The sequence below is a fragment of the Hibiscus syriacus genome, unplaced genomic scaffold (genome assembly GCF_006381635.1).
Source record: "Hibiscus syriacus cultivar Baekdansim isolate YM2019G1 unplaced genomic scaffold, ASM638163v2 tig00010968_pilon, whole genome shotgun sequence".
Taxonomy (NCBI): Eukaryota; Viridiplantae; Streptophyta; class Magnoliopsida; order Malvales; family Malvaceae; genus Hibiscus; species Hibiscus syriacus.
Genome location: NW_024062239.1, coordinates 343,127 through 364,857, shown reverse-complemented (window position 1 = coordinate 364,857; position 21,731 = coordinate 343,127). Strand labels below are relative to the sequence as shown.

At 35.3% G+C, this 21,731-nt stretch overlaps 1 protein-coding gene across 1 annotated transcript; it reads right to left on the bottom strand.

The window, feature by feature from the left end:
- Positions 1-2,130: 2,130 nt before the first annotated feature.
- On the bottom strand, positions 2,131-2,959 carry LOC120204473 (mitochondrial import inner membrane translocase subunit TIM44-2-like). Its single transcript, XM_039204554.1, has 4 exons — positions 2,828-2,959; positions 2,621-2,725; positions 2,284-2,355; positions 2,131-2,180 (listed from the first exon to the last, which is right to left on the bottom strand). The coding sequence occupies exons 1-4, from the start codon at positions 2,942-2,944 to the stop codon at positions 2,142-2,144; spliced, it is 333 nt and encodes a 110-aa protein (XP_039060485.1). The 5' UTR covers positions 2,945-2,959; the 3' UTR covers positions 2,131-2,141.
- Positions 2,960-21,731: the final 18,772 nt, after the last annotated feature.

The window sequence follows — 21,731 nt, the reverse complement described above, 5'->3', positions numbered from 1 at the left end:
TACATTTGTATACAATATATTCACACTACAAATAGTTTATAATAAACGATTAGTCAAAGAAAACAAAGAAAATACGACATTGAGAAAGAACATATAACCATTATATATATACAATAATGCACTTTGTTTCCACATACTTAGAGCTTTGAGCATCTGGATAAAAGCCACAGATATGTGCAAATAGGTAGTGTTGTCAAACCTATATTAACAACAACAAAAATGAGGATGCTTAGAATATGCAAAAACAATATCAACAAATGGTAAGCAAAGTAAAACAAAGATGTCAAAATTTTGCACAGCCAGTACATAATAAGCTCCATATATAAGAATTTGCAGAAACATCACCATATGAAATGTTAAAATCGGTCCTATATCAAACATCTACAATCCAACTTACCATGAAGATGGGTGGCAAGATTAGTGCAAACAAAGCACAAAAAAGAAATGTCATACTGATATGTAGAGAAAACTGAAAAGCTACCTCATATCAAATACAACAACATAATGTTTTTAACTATTACTCTTACAGGGAATCATCAAGAATATCCAGGGGGAGAGGAGAGGAGGGTTGCTGAGGTCTCTAATGCTAATTGCTAACCTACAACTATAGTTCAAACTATAGCATACCAACAGAAAAAAAAAAACTAACGAAAGAGCGGGGGGTTATGATATACGTAGTACATATGAGCAAGCAGTGCAATCGGCAAAAATGTAATTGCTGCACAAAACATTTACTAAAGTACAAAAGAAACTAAGGTTATGTGTCTCAGTTATGCCCAGGTCAGTGCCTAATGCTTTTCCCACTTCTTGTGCTGGAAACAAAGGGACCACACAATATCCTTGAGAATCAAATATCAACACAACTGATGAACTAGATGATTTGGACTAAGGGGAAAGCACCAACAGTGAAAGGCAAAACCAGTCATACCAGAACTGCAAACTCTGCCTTGTGCAATTTGGGAAGACAAAAGTTTGATCAACCAAATACTAGTTCAACCTTCAACTTTGTTTCAGATGTTGTCTGCAAAAGTTTAGAAGTCATTAGTGCACCTAAATTTAGCTACCATCTTTAACAATAGTTGTCTATAGGGTTTAGAAGCATCAAGGTTGAGAGGGAAGAAAAAAATATCAACAAATGCCAATGGAAATAAGCAAGCAATAAAAAGAGGTTGCCATTCGTTTCATTTTCCATGCTCTCCTAAAAATGAGAGAGATGAGCATATAGACTGAGACATGCAAATACAAAAATCTCTGAACCAAATTTCAGAACACTTGTTTTGATTAAAAGATAAATTTGACCCCATAATTGTAAGAGTGACAATAGACTTATTTTTGAATAAACGTATATACCTTTTTTCTAAGTAACTCCAACTACTTCAAGTTATTTTTGCAAGTTGAAAGACTGAGTGGGGTGACTAGAACATCGAATTACATCATTTGAAAGGAAAGGGCCACAACACATTACAGGCTAAAGCAAATGCAGGATATCAATCTAGAACTTTCCAAAAATCATACAGAGTATACAATGAATCATCCTTTAATTTTTTGGGCACAGCAGTTGGAATCAAGTTAGGGCATGTTACAAAGTAAAAGATTATATTATATATTGCACTATAACACACAACCCAAGCTTCAAAACACCCTTGAAAGGAATCAACTAGATTAAATCCCACTAAAGGATGCCGAAAGCTCTAGCAAGATTTATTTCGTACAACACTTAGGCAAAGTCTGGTACAAGGATGGGAATGAGTGAAGATGAAAAATTTGTTAATCTAAAGGTTAAGCTATGCAGAGTAAGAAAGTGGATATGAATCTTAACCATTTGATAACACCACTATAAACAAGTGCAGAACAGTTAAAATACTTGCTTCATATATATTACAATAGTTGGCATAATCAAAGAAAATGGTAAGTACAAATAAGAAGCATCCATCAACTAATACAAAACAAATATTGGCAACCTGCAACAATCCTAAAGATATTTCAGACATTATTTGGAAATAACAGAAAATAAGCAGTACATGACAAAGAAAGGCTAAACAATACACTCGAATATTTATCTTTTTTTCACAATTAAAATATTTTATTCCTCGGCATGCAGAAACTCTATGAAATTGCTAAATACCAAAAGTTATTTTACCCTATCTATCTCGTACGCAGTGGATCTGTTGTGTTTGAAACTGTGAACATTGAAAGTACAAAGGCCACCAGCATCAGTTTCAAAAACCTTAGAAAGGCTTAATTCAATAAAGAAATTGAATCAAAAGAACAAGAAGATTGTACTGCCACTATGATAATGGAGGATGTCCCCATCATTTTGGTCTCTCTAACTTCTACGTCAGATATATGTAGAATCTGCAACAAAAGTAGGTGAAATTAGTAACACCATTCCATATCAAGAATATACCTCAACATGACATTTACAACCCAATAATCTCAACTGCAATCCGCAAGCTGACGTATTTAAGGCCATGATCATCTATAACCAAACTTGGTTATTAAATGTACATGCTTTCTTACCGATTTTTGTTACAATAAATAGCGGAAAATTTGATACATCTTATCATGTACCATATGATAGGGCTTACAACGTTACATTACATAGAATAGTCAGTCTTACCTTGTTATCGAAAAATATACCATGGCTCTGATAAGCAGTATGTTCAGCTTTGCACCTATCAATAACTTCAGGACTACAATACTTCTTCAAAGTTTCAACATCTCCCTGTGCGTACAAAGTTTTATATATTATAGAGGCATCCAGTACCCGAGACACTTTTATTTGAAAATATAGAACACTAGAATATAAGCCAAAGAAACCCCTTACTTTTATATATGCATTAAGGACCGGTCTAATTGCTTCTTGAACTTCTGCCACAAATTTTGGCAAAGAGAATGACCCACTCCATGCACCAAAGAATACATAGATCAAGAAATGGAACATTTAAGTGCCAAAGCAAAAATAAAGGAGAGGTGATGGTGACCATACGGATCTCATCGGCGTATTTCTTTGTACGATGCTGCAGCATCTGTTTCTTGAAAGATACTCTTGTTTATACTGTCAAAAGTTCTAAATACCAAAAGAAGAAGAGGGGGAAATAATAATGGACATCACAAAAATGGTAAAAATGTAAATTTTAGATGAATAGTGAGAATTCAATTTCCATGAATATTGAAGCAAAAGTTCTGGCCATTACCATTAAAATCAAAGAGAAAACTCATTAACCCAATTCCAAACACATGCACACAAAAATCAAAATTCAATTTTCTAGTAATCAAAGGAAATGAGAAAAAAAAAGAAATCCCCAAAAAGAAAGTATAGAAATACGTGTAAAAGAAAAGAATAAACCTTGAACAGAAAAGGAAGATCAGGCCCCCATTTTTTCAAAACCTTGTGACCAAGCACATTCGGATTCTTCAAAATCCAATCTTTTAAACCCAAATTCCCACCTTCTCCATTTTCATCAGCCATAAAACATGGCCCTGAGTCATGGGTTCCCATCCAAAACTCAGCATATGGCCTATCAGGCTTAATCTCAGACCCAGAATTCAAAGCCAAAAGCCTCGCCACTTGTGCCTCCATCCCACATCTTCCCTAATCGTAGTTTTGAACCCAAACTCTTAGCTGCTTCACCTTCTCGACATTAGCCTTCGCCATTGCTGAACAGAACCCCCAGAAAAGAAACAAAGGAAACTGATTTTGAAGAAAAATGAGAAGAGAAGAGAAGAGAAAGGGCTACGAGAGAATGATAATGCGGAAGGGAGGGGGAATTTTTTGCTGGTATTTGAAGAGTTTGAAAGGGTACATGGAGAGAGGGAAACAGACTGGAAAAAGAGACCGAAAAGAAGTGAAGACGAAAATTATGGGGGGAAAATTAAAAGATGACATTTAGAGATGACACACAATGAAAAGTGTACTCCGTGTTCTGCTAAAGTTTTTGGATTATGACTATTAAATATGATACACATTATTGTAAGTCTTAAATCGTTAAGATTTTAAGAAACATGATATTTTTTTATGACACACATGTTTTGCAAGTCATAAATTAGCGTGTGTCATCGTTCGTGTGTCATTAAAGGTATATTTTCTTGTAGTTAAAACAATATATAATTCATCCATCTGATGTAAGGCTATCCAAGCTTCTTCAATGATGGAGAAGTTGGCAGCCTTGTTGTTTCCCGATCTAGGAGAAACTCCAAATGACACACTTGAATATATAAGCAATCTATACAAAATAATGAAAGAAATGGATTAATGAAATAAGAACTTAATGAAAGAAATGAAAGGGATATAGTTGTTATCAAAGGTAGGCTACGGAAGTGTTGTAGAAAGATCCTTTAAATGTAAGTTGATTCTGCCTTCAATGTTGATGATGGATGTTGACCTTAATGAATGATGAAGGATGTTTCAATGGTGTTGAAATGGTAAGGGAAATGTATATGGTTTAGGCGTGAATATGATGGTGATGCTGATGGTTAAGGATAGTATCTTAAATAAGCCAAAGAAGAAGAAAAGCTATATAAAGCTTATCCTCGTTCTCTATAAACTTAAGTAAGGGGTGGTATGTTGGGACTTGAACCCTCTAGTTATAAGAACTAGGAACTCATAGTATCAAGGGAAGGGGTTGTTGCCACAAACTTAGAAAGTTTGCTTATTAGATAAAGTTCTTAAAGAACTTGCAAGAGAGAATTCTCACAAAGAGTTTAATATTAATCAAGGGTTGAGTTACAAATGAAATGCCAAAGCCTATTTATAGGCTTGCAAGGGGTTTGGCTGAATGATTACATGCCTATTCGGCTAAATACATGACTTTAAATGAAAATGTATGATGCTTGGTTGAATGAAGATGTCTTTGGCTGATTGGTCTCCTTGATGGTTTATCTTGGCGCTAATTTGAAGCATTATCTTGCTTTGGCCGAATAGAGAGGCATCCCTTCACTTTGGTGCCTAATAGATCCACACACAAGGCACATGAGTGGGATGGTCATGAGGCACTCATATGGGGTCATAGGATGCTTGTTGTGTGGGCTCGTCTATGAAATGAGGATGGGCAGCAATCTAGCCGTGACTTGGCTTCCAACATGCACCTATGTGACATGGCATCCAATGGGCAACAACTTGTCATGAAAGGTCACATTTTGTGTAAGGTAACCTTTCATCAATTGAGCTACTTCCCATGTGTATGAGCTGAAGATCAGCTGGTCATAGATGAAGGACATGTAGGTGAGTCTTTGAACAATTCCTTGTGAAAAGGCACCTCTTGGAATGGAAACTCTTCACGAAAAGGTACGAATCCACAAAAATGACCTAGGCCATATTTGAAGTACTCTGTGTGGTGGTTGTGATGGTGTAACTCTCCAGCTGAAATAAGATGTCTAGCTATCTCAAAAGTCCAACTGAAGTCAGCTATGAGCTCGGAGGGTAGCTAACAACTTTGTCCCAAAATGTTCTTGAGCTGTCTAGAGTTGTCCTAGTCAACTCTTGGACTCCAATGCTAGCTTAAGTTAGCTCCCATCATGTGGTCGCCTATGTACCTACAAAAGAAAACATAATATAAGTTAAGTACATGAATTATATCAATGTGTATATGATAAAGATGTGTACTTTAGGTTATAATAATAACTCATGCATCATATGATAATGAATATTATTATTATAACTATAGATTATATGGTTGAATATCAATCAATGATGTAAACCATATGACATAATGAATGATTGCACATGTTTTGATAATTCAAGTATAGTCTAATATGAAAATGTATGCTCATAATACATAGTGCATAAATGAGTAAATTTAATATAAAGTAAGGTAGAACTCATTAGATTGAACTTGATGGATCTTAAAGGATGGAGTATGTCATGAAGAAAGTTGGTGCTAGACAGGAGCACATCATTCTCCCTTCTTTTAGGCAATTTGTCCTCAAATCGAAAGGTAACTTCTCTTTGGTGTATTTCTATTCAAACATTACTGATTTGTCTTTAAAATATATCCATTCAATAGCAACTTGTTCAAGACATTCCCTTTCAAAAAGATCTATGAAAGAATCCTTGTGAAAAGTCATGAACCTTGAATAAGTACCTTGAACTTTCTTGTCATCTTTTGGATGGCCAAGAGTGATGTCTTTTGAATCACAAGAGATGTTGCTTTGAACGTTCATAACTCTTGGCACTCTAAACGACACATTCTTTGGTCCTCCAAGGATCATGTCCTTTTGATTGAAGAGTCACATCCTTAGGTTCTTGAAGAGTCATATCCTTTAAGCCTTTATGAATCATGCCACTTGGCTCTTTCCCTTGACAAGTTGTGTTCTTTGAATCGTCCTGTAAATCAAAGAAAAATTGTGCATTTTCAAGGTTAAAATTATTGTCCTCAATCTTGCGTCTTGACAACAAGCATTTTTGTATCAAGCACTTAGATGAATAAGCCTTTGTTTTCTGAATAGTTTCCTTCATGCTTGATGCTACTTTCCAAATGATAGCTCTTGAGTACAATGCTTGCATTATACTCTTGAAATGGTTTTGTTCAATGTACCAATCAATCTCACAATGACAAAGGATCTTGCCATCAACATTTGGTAGGATAATACCATGTATATGAATTGAATTCCTACAAATTAACTCAAAGTTAGAATATAAAAAATTATAAACAAAATAAATGGAAGTATCAAACCAAGGTGGATGTTTAATGGGAGTTGGTTGCTGAATTCTTTTCAGGATTGACAATGCACTTGGAATATCAACGAACACAACTCCTTGCAATTCAAGTGAAGTTTCTTTTGAAACTTCAAATAGTATAACCTTTGAAACATTAAGAGACATGTCTTGTGGATCAAAAAAATTCACGCCTATTGGTCTTTAAAATGTCACATCTTTTAGTCCTCCAAAAGTCATGATTCTTGAATCATCTCCCTGAAGAGATACATCTCTTGGATTTTTCCTGCAAAACAATAGGAAGAATAGATAAAAGAGTAAGGTTAGTTAAAATTTGTTCTTCATTCTCCTCTTTATCTCCAAATTCATCATTTTCAACTCTCATTTTTAACTCCAACGTCTTCTTCATCCACTCTTTGATTCTAATCATTTTCAAAGTTTTGTTCGATTTCAAAATGTATTCATTCATTCGAACTTTCTTCCAAACGTTCTTCTTCAAGTTGCTCCTTTATTGCTTCAATGCTTTTTCTCAAATGAGTTTGGTCTTCTTGCACTTGACTAGGAGAAAGTGGCGTCAAAGTGATTTTCTTACCATTATGGGTGATAGAATATCTGTTTGTAAACCCATCATGGATTGCTCATCTTTCGAATTACCACGGTCTTCCTAAAAGTATATTTCCATCATTCATTGGTACAATATTATAAAGAACATCATCTTGGTATTTGCGAAATGAAAACGGGATGACAACTTGCTTTGTGACTTTTACTTCTCCTCCCCCATTTAACCATTGAAGTTTATATGGATTTAGGTGCTTAGATGTATTCAAGCCAAGCTTTTCTACCAAAAGGGTACTATCAACATTCTTACAACTTCCTCCGTTGATGATCATGAAACAAACTTAGTTGTTTACATGACAACGAGTATGAAAGATGTTTTCTCTTTGGTCATCTTCTAGAAATTGAGTGCTTAAAGCCTTTTTAACGACAAGCACTTATCTTAAAGTTGTATGACAATCAAGCAACTCTTGTGACATGGTTAGTGAAATAAAAATAAATTGAAAACCTTACCTGCACGCTCACAAAAACCTCACTTGGTCACTCCAAACAAAAAAAATTCAAATTTCACTCCACTTACACTCGTGTTTGCACTCGGGGATATCTTCTTAGCTTTTTCTGATCCCCTTCTGATCTCACCCTCTCGTTTTTGTTTTTCCTCTTAATTCTCTCTTATGGGTCCTTTAGAGAAATAACTCAAGATTGAGCTAGTTTCTTTGTTTGTTGCGTCGGCTATAGGAATTGGTTAGTATAGAAATGAATATGGTAAAGGTATGATAGAATGGGTAAAAAGAGAAGATAATGAAAATGATTAAAGCAAAGGAAATTAAGTAAAGAGAATGATGAAGATAACTTACAACCCAAGTTGGAACACTTACTATCTTCCTTCACAAGAAACAACAACGATACCTCTTTAATTTCATGTTGGGTAGATTGTAATGTGCTTCCTTTTGAATGAATTGCAACTTTTCTTCACTTTTCTTTTGCTTTTGAATTCCTTCTTTTCTTTCTTTTTGTACTCCAAATTTGATGCATGAGTGTTTTCTTTTCTTTTTATTTTTCTTCTTTCTTTTGTTTTTGTTGTAGCACTTTGATTGTCAATCTGACTAAGCTCTGAATACCGCTTGATGTAAGGCTATCTAAGCTTCATCAATGATGGAGAAGTTGACAACCTTGTTGTTTCCCGATCTAGGAGAGACACCAAATACCACACTTGAATATGTAAGCAATCTAAACAAAATAATGAAAGAAATGGATTAATAAAATAAGAAATGAAATGACAGAAATGAAAGGGATAGGTTTGTTATCAAAGGTAGGCTGCGAAAGTGTTGTAGAAAAATCCTTCAAATGTAAGTTGATTCAGCCTCCAATGGTATTGATGGACATTGACGTTAATTAATGATGAAGGATGTTTCAATGGTGTTGAAATGGTAAGGGAAATGGAGATGATGTAGGCCTGAAGATGATGGTGATGGTGATGGTTAAGGATAGTATCTTAAATAAGCCAAAAAAGAAGAAAAACTATATAAAGCTTATCCCCATTCTCTATAAACTTAAGTAAGGGGTGGTATGTTGGGACTTGAACCCTCTAGTTATAAGAACTAGGAACTTAAAGTATCAAGGGAAGGGGTTGACGCCACAAACTTAAAAAGTTTGCTTAATCGATAAAGTTCTTAAAGAAATTGCAAGAGAGAATTCTCACAAAGAGTTTAATATTAATCAAGGGTTAAGTTACAAATGAAATGCCAAAGCCTATTTATAGGCATGCAAGGGGTTTGGCCGAATAATTACATGCCTATTCGGCTAAATACATGACTTTAAATGAAAATGTATGATACTTGGTTGAATGAAGATGTCCTTGGCCGAATGGTCTCCTTGATGGTTCATCTTGGTGCCAATTTGAAACATTATCTTGCTTTGGCTGAATAGAGAGGCATCTCTTCTCTTTGGTGCCTAATTCGATATGAATGTCACATGGGTGGGCTGGTCATGAGGCATTCACATGGGGTCATAGGATGCTTGTTGTGTGGGCTCGTCCATGAAATAAAGATGAGCAGCAATCTAGGCGTGACTTGGCTTCCAACGTGCATCTATATGACATGGCATCCAATGGGCAGCAACTTGTCATGAAAGGTCACAATGTGTGTAAGGTAATCTTTCATCAATTGAGCTACTTCTCATGTGTATGAGCTGAAGATGAGCTGGTCATAGATGAAGACATGTAGGTGAGTCTTTGAATAACTCATTGTGAAAATGCACCTCTTGGAATGACAACTCTTCGTGAAAAGGTACGAATCCACAAAAATTAACCTAGGCCATATTTGAAATACTCTGTGTGGTGGTGATGTTAGTGCAACTCTCCAGCTAAAATGAGATGTCTAGCTAGCTCAAAAGTCCATCTCAAGTCAGCTATGAGCTCGGAGGGTAGCTGACAACTTTGTTCTAAAATGTTCTTGAGCTGTCCAGAGTTATCCTAGTCAAGTTTCCATATCTCTTGGACTCCAATTCCAACTTAAGTTAGCTTCCATCATGTGGTCGTCTATTTACCTACAAAAGAAAACATAATATAAGTTAAGTACATGAACTATATTAATGTGTATATGATAAAGATGTGTACTATAGGTTATAATAATAACTCGTACATCATATGATAATGAATATTATTATTATTATAACTATAGATTATATGCTTGAATATCCATCAATGATGTAAACCATATGACATAATGAATGATTGTACATGTTTTGATAATTCAAGTATAGTCTAATATGCAAATGTATGCTCATAATAATACATAGTACATAAATGAGTAAATTTAATATAAAGTAAGGTAGAACTCCCTTAGATTAAACTTTATGGATCTTCAATGATGTGAGTATGTCATGAAGAAAGTTGGTACTAGACATGATCACATCACCATCTATTTTAGAGCAGTTCATACTCTAAAATTATTCGTAAAATCATTTTCATAAACTTTATGAAAATATTTTAAAATACGGTAAAACATGCTTTTATAAAAAATATTCGAGGTTGACTCATCTCAAGTCATCCTCATATCATATAAGTATATAATAAATGCACTCACCTGGTATGCCTCACTATTATGCCTTAATGATGTCCAACTATTTTGCCTTATTAGTGTCCAACTATTCTGCTACTTTATTCTTGTATTTTTGTTTTCTTGACTCAGGAGTTTGATTACAATCTACACAAGTATCCATAATCACACATACAATACAAATGTTAGTATACTTTCTAACATTTATAGAAAATAATAATACTCAAAAGTACTACTATTTTCAAATTCTAATAAAATTTATCCTAACTTAAAATTTTAGTCTGAATAGTATCAGTACCCATCCTTCAGTATCTATACTTCTCTTCTATGGTACCAATACCCACTTGGGTATCGATACCATTCTAGCATTCTGGAATTTCATTTTTGATTACGTTATCGATACCATCCTCTTGGTATCGATATCTACACCTCAGTATCGATACTTCTTTAAATCAATATCGATAATGTTCATCTGAATCCTATATTTCCATTTTCACCTTATAGTATCGGTACTATTCTTTCAGTATCGATACCATTACCCATATTTTACCTCTTTTATTTTGAATTTTACACATACCTCACCTAAATCTTAAACTTTTAGCTCCAATCATGCCCTCAAAAATCATATCATTTATCCTAGCTAACCTACTCCATAATTCCCGTTATAATATCCCATTTCCTTTAAAGAACACTTAAAACTAAAATTCACACCAAAATTCAAACATGTTTTCAATCACTTCTATATCTCCAAATCTCTTATTTACATCTTTGACAAGTCAAAAATGCTTTTAGACTCCAATAATTGATCATATTTCATCAAATCACTTAAAAACCCATTTTATTAAATCACTAATAATTCACTAATCTCTTAGTTTTATTCACTCCTAAGCTTTCCTTAAGCTTCTACATCACTTAAGGCTTCAAAACCAATCCAAAAACGAAAGGAAAAAACAACTTGAAGAAATCTTACCTTTGCTATGGAGGTACGAGGACGAGAAGAAAATGGAGTGTAGAGAACCAAAGTTTTCAACTTTATCCTTTTTCTCCTGTTCATTCCTTAATAAATATCCCTAAATAATGAATATTAAATTCATTTCCTTCTAAAAGACCATAATACCCCTCTATTCTTCCATTCTTAAAATTATGTCTTAAACACAGTTTCTTAAATCAATCCTTGTACTTTTCAATTTATTCAAACTAATCAAACAAAATTTTAAATCCTTTCACTATAGTCACAGACCCGATGTTTGGGGTATTACAATTCTTCCGCCGTAAGAAAATTTCGTCCATGAATTTTATGACGTACCTGATGTTAAGAGGTGTGAAAACTGCTTCCTCATGTCCTGCTCTCTTTCCCAATTAGCTTACTCGACTTTATGATTTTACCAGAGCACTTTAACTATATGAATCTTCTTGTTACATAGTTCTTTGTTTTCTCAAGCCAAGATCCACACTAATTCTTCTTTGTAAGTTAAATCTAGTTGGATCTCTATTTCCTCTGGTGTGATAATATGTGATGGATATGATCTGTATTTCCTGAGCATCGAAACGTGAAAAACATTATGGATCTTGTCTATATCGGAAGGTATAGCTAAATGATAAGCTACTGGTTTGTCCCTTTTTAAAATCTTATAAGGTCTAATTAATCTTGGACTCAGCTTTCCTTTTCGCCCAAATCACAATACTTTCTTCCAGGGCGATACTTTCTAAAATACCGTATCTCCCACTTAATATACAATCTCTTCTCTCTTTAGATTTGCATAAGACTTTTGTCTATCGGAAGCTATCTTAAGATTATCTTGGATAACTTTCACTTTATCTTCCATTTTTTCATTAAATCCAGGCCAACAAGATCTTGATATTTTAGCTCAAACCAATTTAATGGTGACACTTCCTCCCATACAAGTCTTCATACGGAGCCATCTTAATACTCAATTGATAACTATTATTATAAGTAAATTCTGCTAAAGGAAAATATCTTTCCCATGATCCTTTGAATTCAATCACGCATGCTCTAAGAATATTCTGTAATATCTGAATAGTTCACTCTGAGTGACCATCTGTCTGCGAATGAAAAGGCGTAATTAAATTCAATCGAGTACCCAATTCCTCGTGTAAAGAATTTTAGAATCTTAAAGTAAACCTTGAATCTCGGTCGGATACTATTGTTACATGTACTCCATCCAGCCAAACTATATCTTTTATATACAACTCTGCATATTTATCCATCGAGTAATCCATCCTAACTGGAATAAAGTGAGTTGTATTGGTCAATCTGTCCATAATTACCCATATTGAGTACTTTTTACTAGGTGACAATTGTAACCCTAAAACAAAATCCATAGTTACTCGTTCCCACTTCCAAGTTTTAGCAATCCGGAAGGCACTTGATTTTCAGCTTTCACTTGCTGACATGTCAGGCACTTTGTAACAAACTCTGATATAACTCTTTTCATGTTAGGCCACCAATAACGGCTCTTTATATCATGATACATCTTATTCCCGCCTGAATGCATAGTCAAAAGACTAAAATGTGCCTAAGACAGAATATCTTTCCTCAGTTCTTCATTTTCTGGAATGCAAAGTCTTCCTCGATAATATAAACATCCATCTGTCCTGATTTCAAAGTCTTTTGTCTCATCTTTCTCTACTTGTACAATTCTTGCCAAACAATTTCCATATTTTCCTTGTTGTTCTTTTATCTGATCCAACAGTGTCGGCTTTAACTTAAGCTCAGCAATCAAGGCACCATCTTCCTTTAATGATATATGTGCATCTAAGCTCGTAAAGCTGTAAAAGTTTTCCGGCTAAGTGCATCAGCTACCATGTTATCCTTCCTTGGATAGTAATCGATAATCACATCATAATCTTTAAAAAGCTTAATCCATCTTTTACGCCTCAAGTTTAGTTCTTTTTGAGTCAACAAGTACTTTAGACTTTTGTGATCTGTATAAATATGGCACCGCTCACCGTACAAATAATGATGACAAATCTTCAAAGCAAACGTGACCACCTGCCAATTCTAAATCATACGTCGGGTAATTTCTCTCGTGAGTCTTCAACTATCTCGAGGCATAGGCCACAACTTTCCCTTCTTGCATAAGCACACATCCCAATCAATTATGAGATGCATCACTAAAAATTATATAGTATTTACCCGACTCAGGTTGTACAAGTATCGGTGCCTCTGTTACAATCCTCTTTAGCATTTCAAACCTTTCTTGGCATTTTTCTGACCAAACAAAAGGCACATCTTTCTGTAAAAATTTAGTTAGCGGTGAAGCTAACATCGAAATTTCTTCATAAACCTTCGATAATAACTAGCAAGTATCAAGAAACTCTAAACTTCAGAAAAATTCTTTGGGGGCTTCCAAACTACTATAGCTTGAATCTTTTTTGGATATATTCTTATGCCTTCTACAGAGACTATATGGCCGAGGAAAACAACATTTGATAACTAGAATTCATATTTGGATAATTTGGCATACAACTTCTTCTCTCGAAGAGTCTAAAGAACAATACAAAGATGAGCATCATGCTCATCTCTTGACTTTGACTACACCAAAATATCATCGATAAATACCACCATAAATTAATCCAGGTAAGGTTGGAATACTCAATTCATCAAATCCATAAATGTTGCAAGAGCATTAGTCAAACCGAATGGCATCGTCATAAACTCGAATGTCCATACCGAATCTGAAAAGTTATCTTTGAAATATCATCCTCTTTAATCTTTAATTAGTGGTATCCTGATTGAATATCTATCTTACAGAAAACTGCTGCGCCTTTCAGTTGATCAAACAGATCATCAATCCTCAGAAAAATATACTTATTTTTTTATTGTCGATAATCTATGCATAATCGCATATACCCATCCTATTGTTTCACAAAAAGCACAAGTGCCCCCAAGGAGAAACACTGGGTCTGATAAATCTCTTATCGAGCAACTCCTACAATTGAGCCTTTAATTCTCTTAACTTATTTGGAGCCATTCGATATGGAGCCATAGAAACAGGTTCAATACCGAGGTAAACATCAATCTTAAATTCCACCTCACGTTCTGGAGGTAAACCCGATAATTCTTCCGGAAAAACATCTGGAAACTCCTTACCTATTGGAATATAATCTAATATCACATTTGATATTCGAGTGTCTATTACGTTAGCCAAAAAAACTATACACCCTTTCGACATTATTTTCTTTTCAGTTAGTGTTGATATCACAATGGATGGTAATTTTGCTTTTTCAACGATTACTATGATTTCTGAGCTTTCCATATCCTTCAAAAATAATCTCTTCTTGAGAAAATCAACCCATCCATTATGTGGATACAATTAATCCATACCCAAAATAATTTCAAATTTTTCGAAAGGCAATTCCATCAAGTTTTTCGGGAACACAACCCCTTGAATCTTTATCAGGCATTTTCTACATACCCGAGTTACCCTTGCACTATGACCCATAGGACCTACCACTATCATCTCACTAAAGATTGATTCTAAAGGAATTCCTCTAGCTCTAATAAATGTTGTACTAATATAAGAGAGCGTAGAACTAGGGTCAACCAATACAAATAAATGTTCATCAAAAAGATTGAATGTACCTGTTAAAATCTTCAGGTCATCCCAATCCTCATTAGTCTTAATATTATAAATTCGAGCTACTCCTCGTGTCTCTTGTCAAGGGATTGACTCAGATTGTCTGCCTGATCTACCTCTTCATCTGCCTCTATTAAATGTTGCTACTGATCTCTCAGTTTGCACTAATTTATCCCCGGATCTTTTAGGATAATTTCGAGCATAGTGACCAATTTCACCACAATGGAAACAAACGCCACTGAGCAATCTACATACTCCACGGTGAAATTTGTCACACGTCTGACATGGAGTAGTTCGTTTTCCAAATGCTCTACCTGAGCTAGCAGTAAAAGACTGTGATTGATTATTCTTTTGCGAAGCTACAGCGGAACCATATCTATTATTGTATCGGGAACTTGAACCCTTGTCTCTCTTAGCATGATAGGAAATTAAAGACATTCCAACTCTTTTTCCCATCTACAAACCCTGCTCCGTTACTAAAGTCTTCTCTTGAGCTCTTTCTATGGCCTTAGCTCAGTTTATCACTTCTTGCAAGCTAGGCAAGTTTAAAGCCAACATCATCTCTTTCAATATAGGATTCAATCCTTCGATGAACCAATCACACCGAGCCTTGTTATTGGGAACTATTTCAATAGAAAAATGACTCATCTTGTGATACTCAGCCTCGTACTCATGTATTGCTCGATCACCTTGTTTCAGATTAAGAAACTTCAGCAGTATCGCCCGTATAAACTGCTCACTGATATACTTGTTCTTAAATTCATCCTGAAAGAACTGCCATGTCACTTGCGCAGATGGTGCATACATCGTAGTATTTTTCCACTACACTTGAGCTGATCCTCGAAGTAAAGATACAGCTCTACCCATCTTTTCAGCATCTGAGCAGTGAAGACTTTCAAGCATCACCTTAACGTCGTTTAACCATAAATAAGCATCCATAGGACCTTCATCCTCTTCTCCCCGGAACTCAGAGCTCCTAAACTTTTCAAATCTTTTGGGATTAACATCTGTGATGCTGGAGGAGTAGGGGGAGGCAGAGGAGGTTGAAATCGAGACAAGATTGCATTGACAACCTTCATAAAAGCTTAATACTTTGGCACTGACATACCCTGATGTACCTGTGCACTAGCGTTTTCATATTGGATCAGATGTTCACTATTAGCTTCATTGCTCTCGCTACCCGACACTTCTCTAACTTCTTGTTTAGTTTCTCTCCGTGAATTCCCAGATTCCGACATCTAATAGGACATACATAATAATAACAACTCAAATTAGTAAGGAGTGACATCAATCATATTCTAATGACACCATATCAGTAACTTTGACACCTTAGTGGCATGTAAAACCCTCTTTAAAGTAAAATTCACCCAATTTTGGCTGAGAATCGGTTAAACCTATAGCTCTGATACCAATAAATGTAACACCCATTTCTTGTATATGTTTCCGTACACAAGTCACAGATGTCACATGACTTTTAAAACATTTCCGCTTTTGGAAACTAGTAATATTTTGTTTCTATACGTAAAACTTTTGGTATGTAAAATAGTCTTAAAGTTTTAACATATTAAATATTACAATAATCATAAGTCAAATACTTCCCAGATCATTATCATAAGTCTATTACATGCCATCTAATAATATCAAAAATAGACATAATTCTCATACAGTTACTGATGAGGCAACCTTTGATTTACGATGTCAACTGCACTCCTTACTCCGCTCGTACTAATACCTACACGTGAAACCAACAAACGCTAAGTATTCACTTAGTGAGACATAATAATATAAATGAGGTGTAACCAAAACATATCGTAAAATATCAAAATACGAAATAAGTCGTATAAATCATAACAATACTTAAAACTATCTTCGTAAACCAAGTTTCTTTCACATAAACTGCAAAACAATATTTAGTTTGCCCAGCATTCATATTAATCAATATTTTTCCATATTTCCTTTTATTTTCCCAATGTATGTCGAATGAGAAAGGAAGGTACAATAATTGCACCTAAGTGTCGACATGGTAATTAACAAACTCATTATGAATTCCATGGATTGCACACATAGTGCTAAAATGATAATTCACAAACACATTATGAATTCCGTGGATTGCACACATAGTATCGAAATGGTAATTCACAAACTCATTATGAATTCCATGGATTGCATACATAGTGCCGAAATGGTAATTCACAAACTCATTATGAATTCCATGGATTTCACACATAGTGCCTATAATACACAAAGTACTGATACAAAAATGCAACATATGCATTAAACAAAATCTATCGATAACCATCATACACAAAGTATGTCGAAATGCACCTATGACTCTCAATGCACAAACAATACACCTTTAAGTCAAATTCGTAGATTAAACATTTATTTTGAAACATTGATAGCTATTAAAACAATATATAATTCATTCATCTATTTTAGAGCAATTCATACTCTAAAATTATTCGTAAAATCATTTTCATAAACTTTATGAAAATATTTTAAAATACGGTATAACATGCTTTTATAAAAACATTTGAGGTTGACTCATCTCAAATCATCCTCATATCATATAAGTACATAATAAATGCACTCACCTGGTATGCCTCACTATTATGCCTTAATGATGTCCAACTATTCTGCTACTTTAGCCTTGTCTTTCTGTTTGCTTGATTTAGGAGTTTGATTACGATCTACACAAGTAATCATAATCACACATACAATACAAATGTTAGTATACTTTCTAACATTTATACAAAATAATAATACTTAAAAGTACTATTATTTTTGAATTCTAATAAAATTCATCCTAACTTAAAATTTCAGACTGAATAGTATCGTTACCCATCCTTCAGTATCAATACTTCTCTTCTATGGTACCGATAACCACTTCGGTATCGATACCATTCTAGCATTCTGAAATTTCATTTTTGATTACGGTATCGATACCTTCCTCTGTGTATCGATACCTACACCTCAGTATCGATATTGTTCATTCGAATCCTATACTATCTTTCCATTTTCACCTTATAGTATCGGTACTGTTCTTTCAGTACCGATATCCTTACCCATATTTTACCTATTTTATTTCAAATTTTACACATACCTCACCTAAATCTTAAACTTTCAGCTCCAATCATGCCCTCAAACATCATATCATTTATCCTAGCTAACCTACTCCATAATTCCCGTTATAACATCCTATTTCCTTCAAAGAACACTTAAAACTAAAAATCACACCAAAATTCAAACATGTTTTCAATCACTTCTAAAGCTCCAAATCTCTTATTTACATCTTTGACAAGTCAAAAATGCTTTTAAACTCTAATAACTGACCATATTTCATCAAATCACTTAAAAACCCATTTTATTAAATCACTGATAATTCACTAATATCTTAGTTTTATTCACTTTTAAGCTTTCCTTTAGCTTCTATATCACTTAAGGCTTCAAAACCAACCCAAAAACGAAAGAAAAAACCAACTTGAAGAAATCTTACATTTACTGTAGAGGTACGGGGACGAGAAGAAAAAGAAGAGTAGAGAACCTAAGTTTTCAGCTTTATACTTTTTCTCTTATTCATCCCTTAATAAATATCCCTAAAAGAATGAATATTAAACCCATTCCCTTCTAAAAGACCATAATGCCCCTCCATTCTTTCATTCTTAAAAATAAGACTTAAACATAATTTCCTAAATCAATCCTTGTACTTTTCAATTTATTCAAACTAATCCCACCAAATTTTAAATCCTTTCACTATAGTCACGACCCGATGTTTGGGGTATAAGAATCGTATTTGTTTTTGTTGTGCCATGGGATGCGCCGACGGTCCTAACATGAGTTGTTGTATGCTTTTCTGATATCAACCCTTATAAAGCACCTGGGATTGACGGATTATCGACAAATTTTTTCAGACAACATTGGCCTCTAGTAGGAAATGATGTGGTGCGACTTTGTATGGATCTTTATTTCATAAAGCACAACATAATGGAAATATTAAAGGCATTCGCGCCTCACAAAAGGGACCCTGGGTCTCTTATTTGCTATTTGCAGATGATAGTTTGGTGCTTCTAAAAACTCCACATCAGAAGCTCAACAAATCAGAGATATCCTAAATCTATACGCTGCCTCATCCGGTCAACGAATCAATCTAAAAAAGTCTGTTATTTACTTTAGCCCGACGACCTTACCAGAGTATCGCTCTTTAATTACAAATATATTTGGTATTCAAGAAGTGGATACTCTTGGACATTATTTGGGATTACCTTTAGATATAGGCAATAATATAACTTTAGAGTTTGGATAATTACGTGACAGAGTGTTGACACGAGTAACGGGGGTGGACAAAGAGACTCTTGTCTTATGGCGGTAGAGAAGTGTTCTTGAAAGATATTTCTCAAGCTCTACCCTAGTATGCCATGTTTTGTTTCCGAAAAATCTTTTGATATAGATTACTGGAATTATGGGTCGATATTGTTGGATAAGAAAAATCAGATAAAAGGGGCTGGTTGCTTGTATCCTGGAACGACATTTGTAAGCAGAAGAGGGTGGGGGATTTAAGCTTCAGAAACCTCAAATCATTTAATCTTGTGATGTTAGAAAAACAGTTGTCGCTTTACTAAAGAAACTGATTCACTGTTTGCTCATGTGTTCCGGGCTAAGTATTACTCAGACGGTGATCTTTTACATGCTAAACTTGGATGCATGAGTTTTTACACATGGAAAGGTCTCTATAAGACTTTACAAGCATTATCATATGCTTTGTTTAGGAGAGTGGGATATAACAACGATACTCGTCTGTTTCATGATAAATAGGGAGGCACAAAGCCATTAACCCTTGCATGTACCTACAACATCCCACAATTATGGGATGTCCGATGCATATACTTCATGAATAGGGATCGACCGCTATGGAGACAGGATAATGTATGTGAGTTTTTTGACAATCAAGATGCTAAACAGATTCTTCAAACTTCAATTACGCCTTGTTTCACTGATTGTATAGTGTAGGGGAACCATGATTCAGGTATATATTTTGTTTGCTTCGCTTATTGGTGGCTCCAGCGGACAACTCACAGAAATGGAGTGATTTCATCTCTTTGGCGGACCGTAGGAAAGATAAGAGTTCTTTCTAAGGTACGTATCTATGCTTGGAGGTTAGCACGAGAGGCTTTCCCATTCAAAAGTAAAGTGCAAGTGGCTGGACTAGGCGATGAGATTTGTCCTCTCTGTAAGATAGATATTGAGACCATAGTTCATGTGTTTCGGGATTTTTCATTTGCGAAAGGAGTTTTCAGAGTTTCAGGTCTATTAGGTATTTTCATTACCTCAATTTATCCTTCTCTTTCATTATGGTTAGAATCAGCTATTGCTGCGCTTGAACTTGATGAGTTTGCAGGCTTTCTAGTTCGATTATGGAATATTTGGAATGAAACGAATTCCTTGGTGCATGATGGACATTTACAGCCTGCTTGGGTCATTACAGCCAATGCAAAGGCCCTGCATTTTGATTTTCTCAGTTCCCGATAGATACTCTTCTCTAATGTGCCACGAGATCCTACTCTAAACCATTGGAGGCCGTTGTCTACACCGACTATAAAGAAACATGCAGACGGTGCTTACAATATGCTAACTAAGACTGCAGCCATGGGCGTCGTTGGCCGTGATGCATCTTGGTCCGTTCTCGGTGGCCTAACTACTATGTCTGGTGGTATTTATGAGCCAGGTTTAGCTGAGCTTCATAGCCTTGATATAGCTGTTAATTTGGATTTGGTTGAGGACAACATTATTGAGAAGGATTCCACCATGGTAGTCAATCTGTACAACAATGCAGTGGCAAAAATTCTACGATTGATGTCTATTTACAACCTATACGGGACAATTGTAATGATTTTAATAGTTTTTCTGCAACATATGTTTGTAGGGAAGCAAATAAGGCTTCTCTTACGGTAGCTAAAGGGGCCCTTGATTGTAACGCTTTCTTTTTCTTCGAGGATGAGTATCCTAAGTTCATTGCAAATGTTGTAAAGAACAGTTTGTTCTCGGATTGATTAATGAATTTTGGATACTCTTTTCCCCTTGTAGGACCTCAACCTTGCGTTGGTAGAAAGGGATTTTAATGAGGCTCTTTTCAAAAAAAACCATTTTGGTTTATCGGGATAGTGTTCCGATGAAAAATCGAGCTAGTGGGCCAACATATTTTTGGTGACCCAACTAGCAGCCAGATTCACCATCTAGCACACCACATCAATGGCAGGAAGTCAGGCACCATCAGGCTTAGTCCTCGGCCAGTTGGAGGGTACCGTCAGTTGGCCACAAGTGCACTGACATCTGTCTCCTAGCTCCCCGATGCAACTCCCAACAATAGCCTCTACTTCAAGCTTCACAACATCTTTGATGACAAGTGGAGTAGGGCCGACTTTACCCTTGCACAAACGGCTGTAATTTGTAAATAAACAACATCAACCAACGACCAACGAAAACCAACAAAGTATGAAAAAGAAAAAAAGAGAGATTCTGGCGAAGCTTTGGAGCTCGATCCTCGAAGATTCCAATGACGGTTTAGGAATCCCAACGGTGGGATTCATCATCACCATGAGGCGATCAACATGATGTGATTCGGAGGCCATGAAACGGTCGATGATGAGTTGATGACGAACGAAGACTTTTTATTCACAGTGGATGAAAGCTTCTTCTCTAGATCAATGATTATGGTAGTGGTTATTGGGAAAACAGATGACAAATTCATGCTCAAGATGTCAAAAAGGTAAAAGATCTGACCAATTAAATTTGGTCGGGAATAGCCATCGACGACGATGGTGGTCGATGCGACGGTCAAGGCAGTCAGTTAATGATCAGTTACAC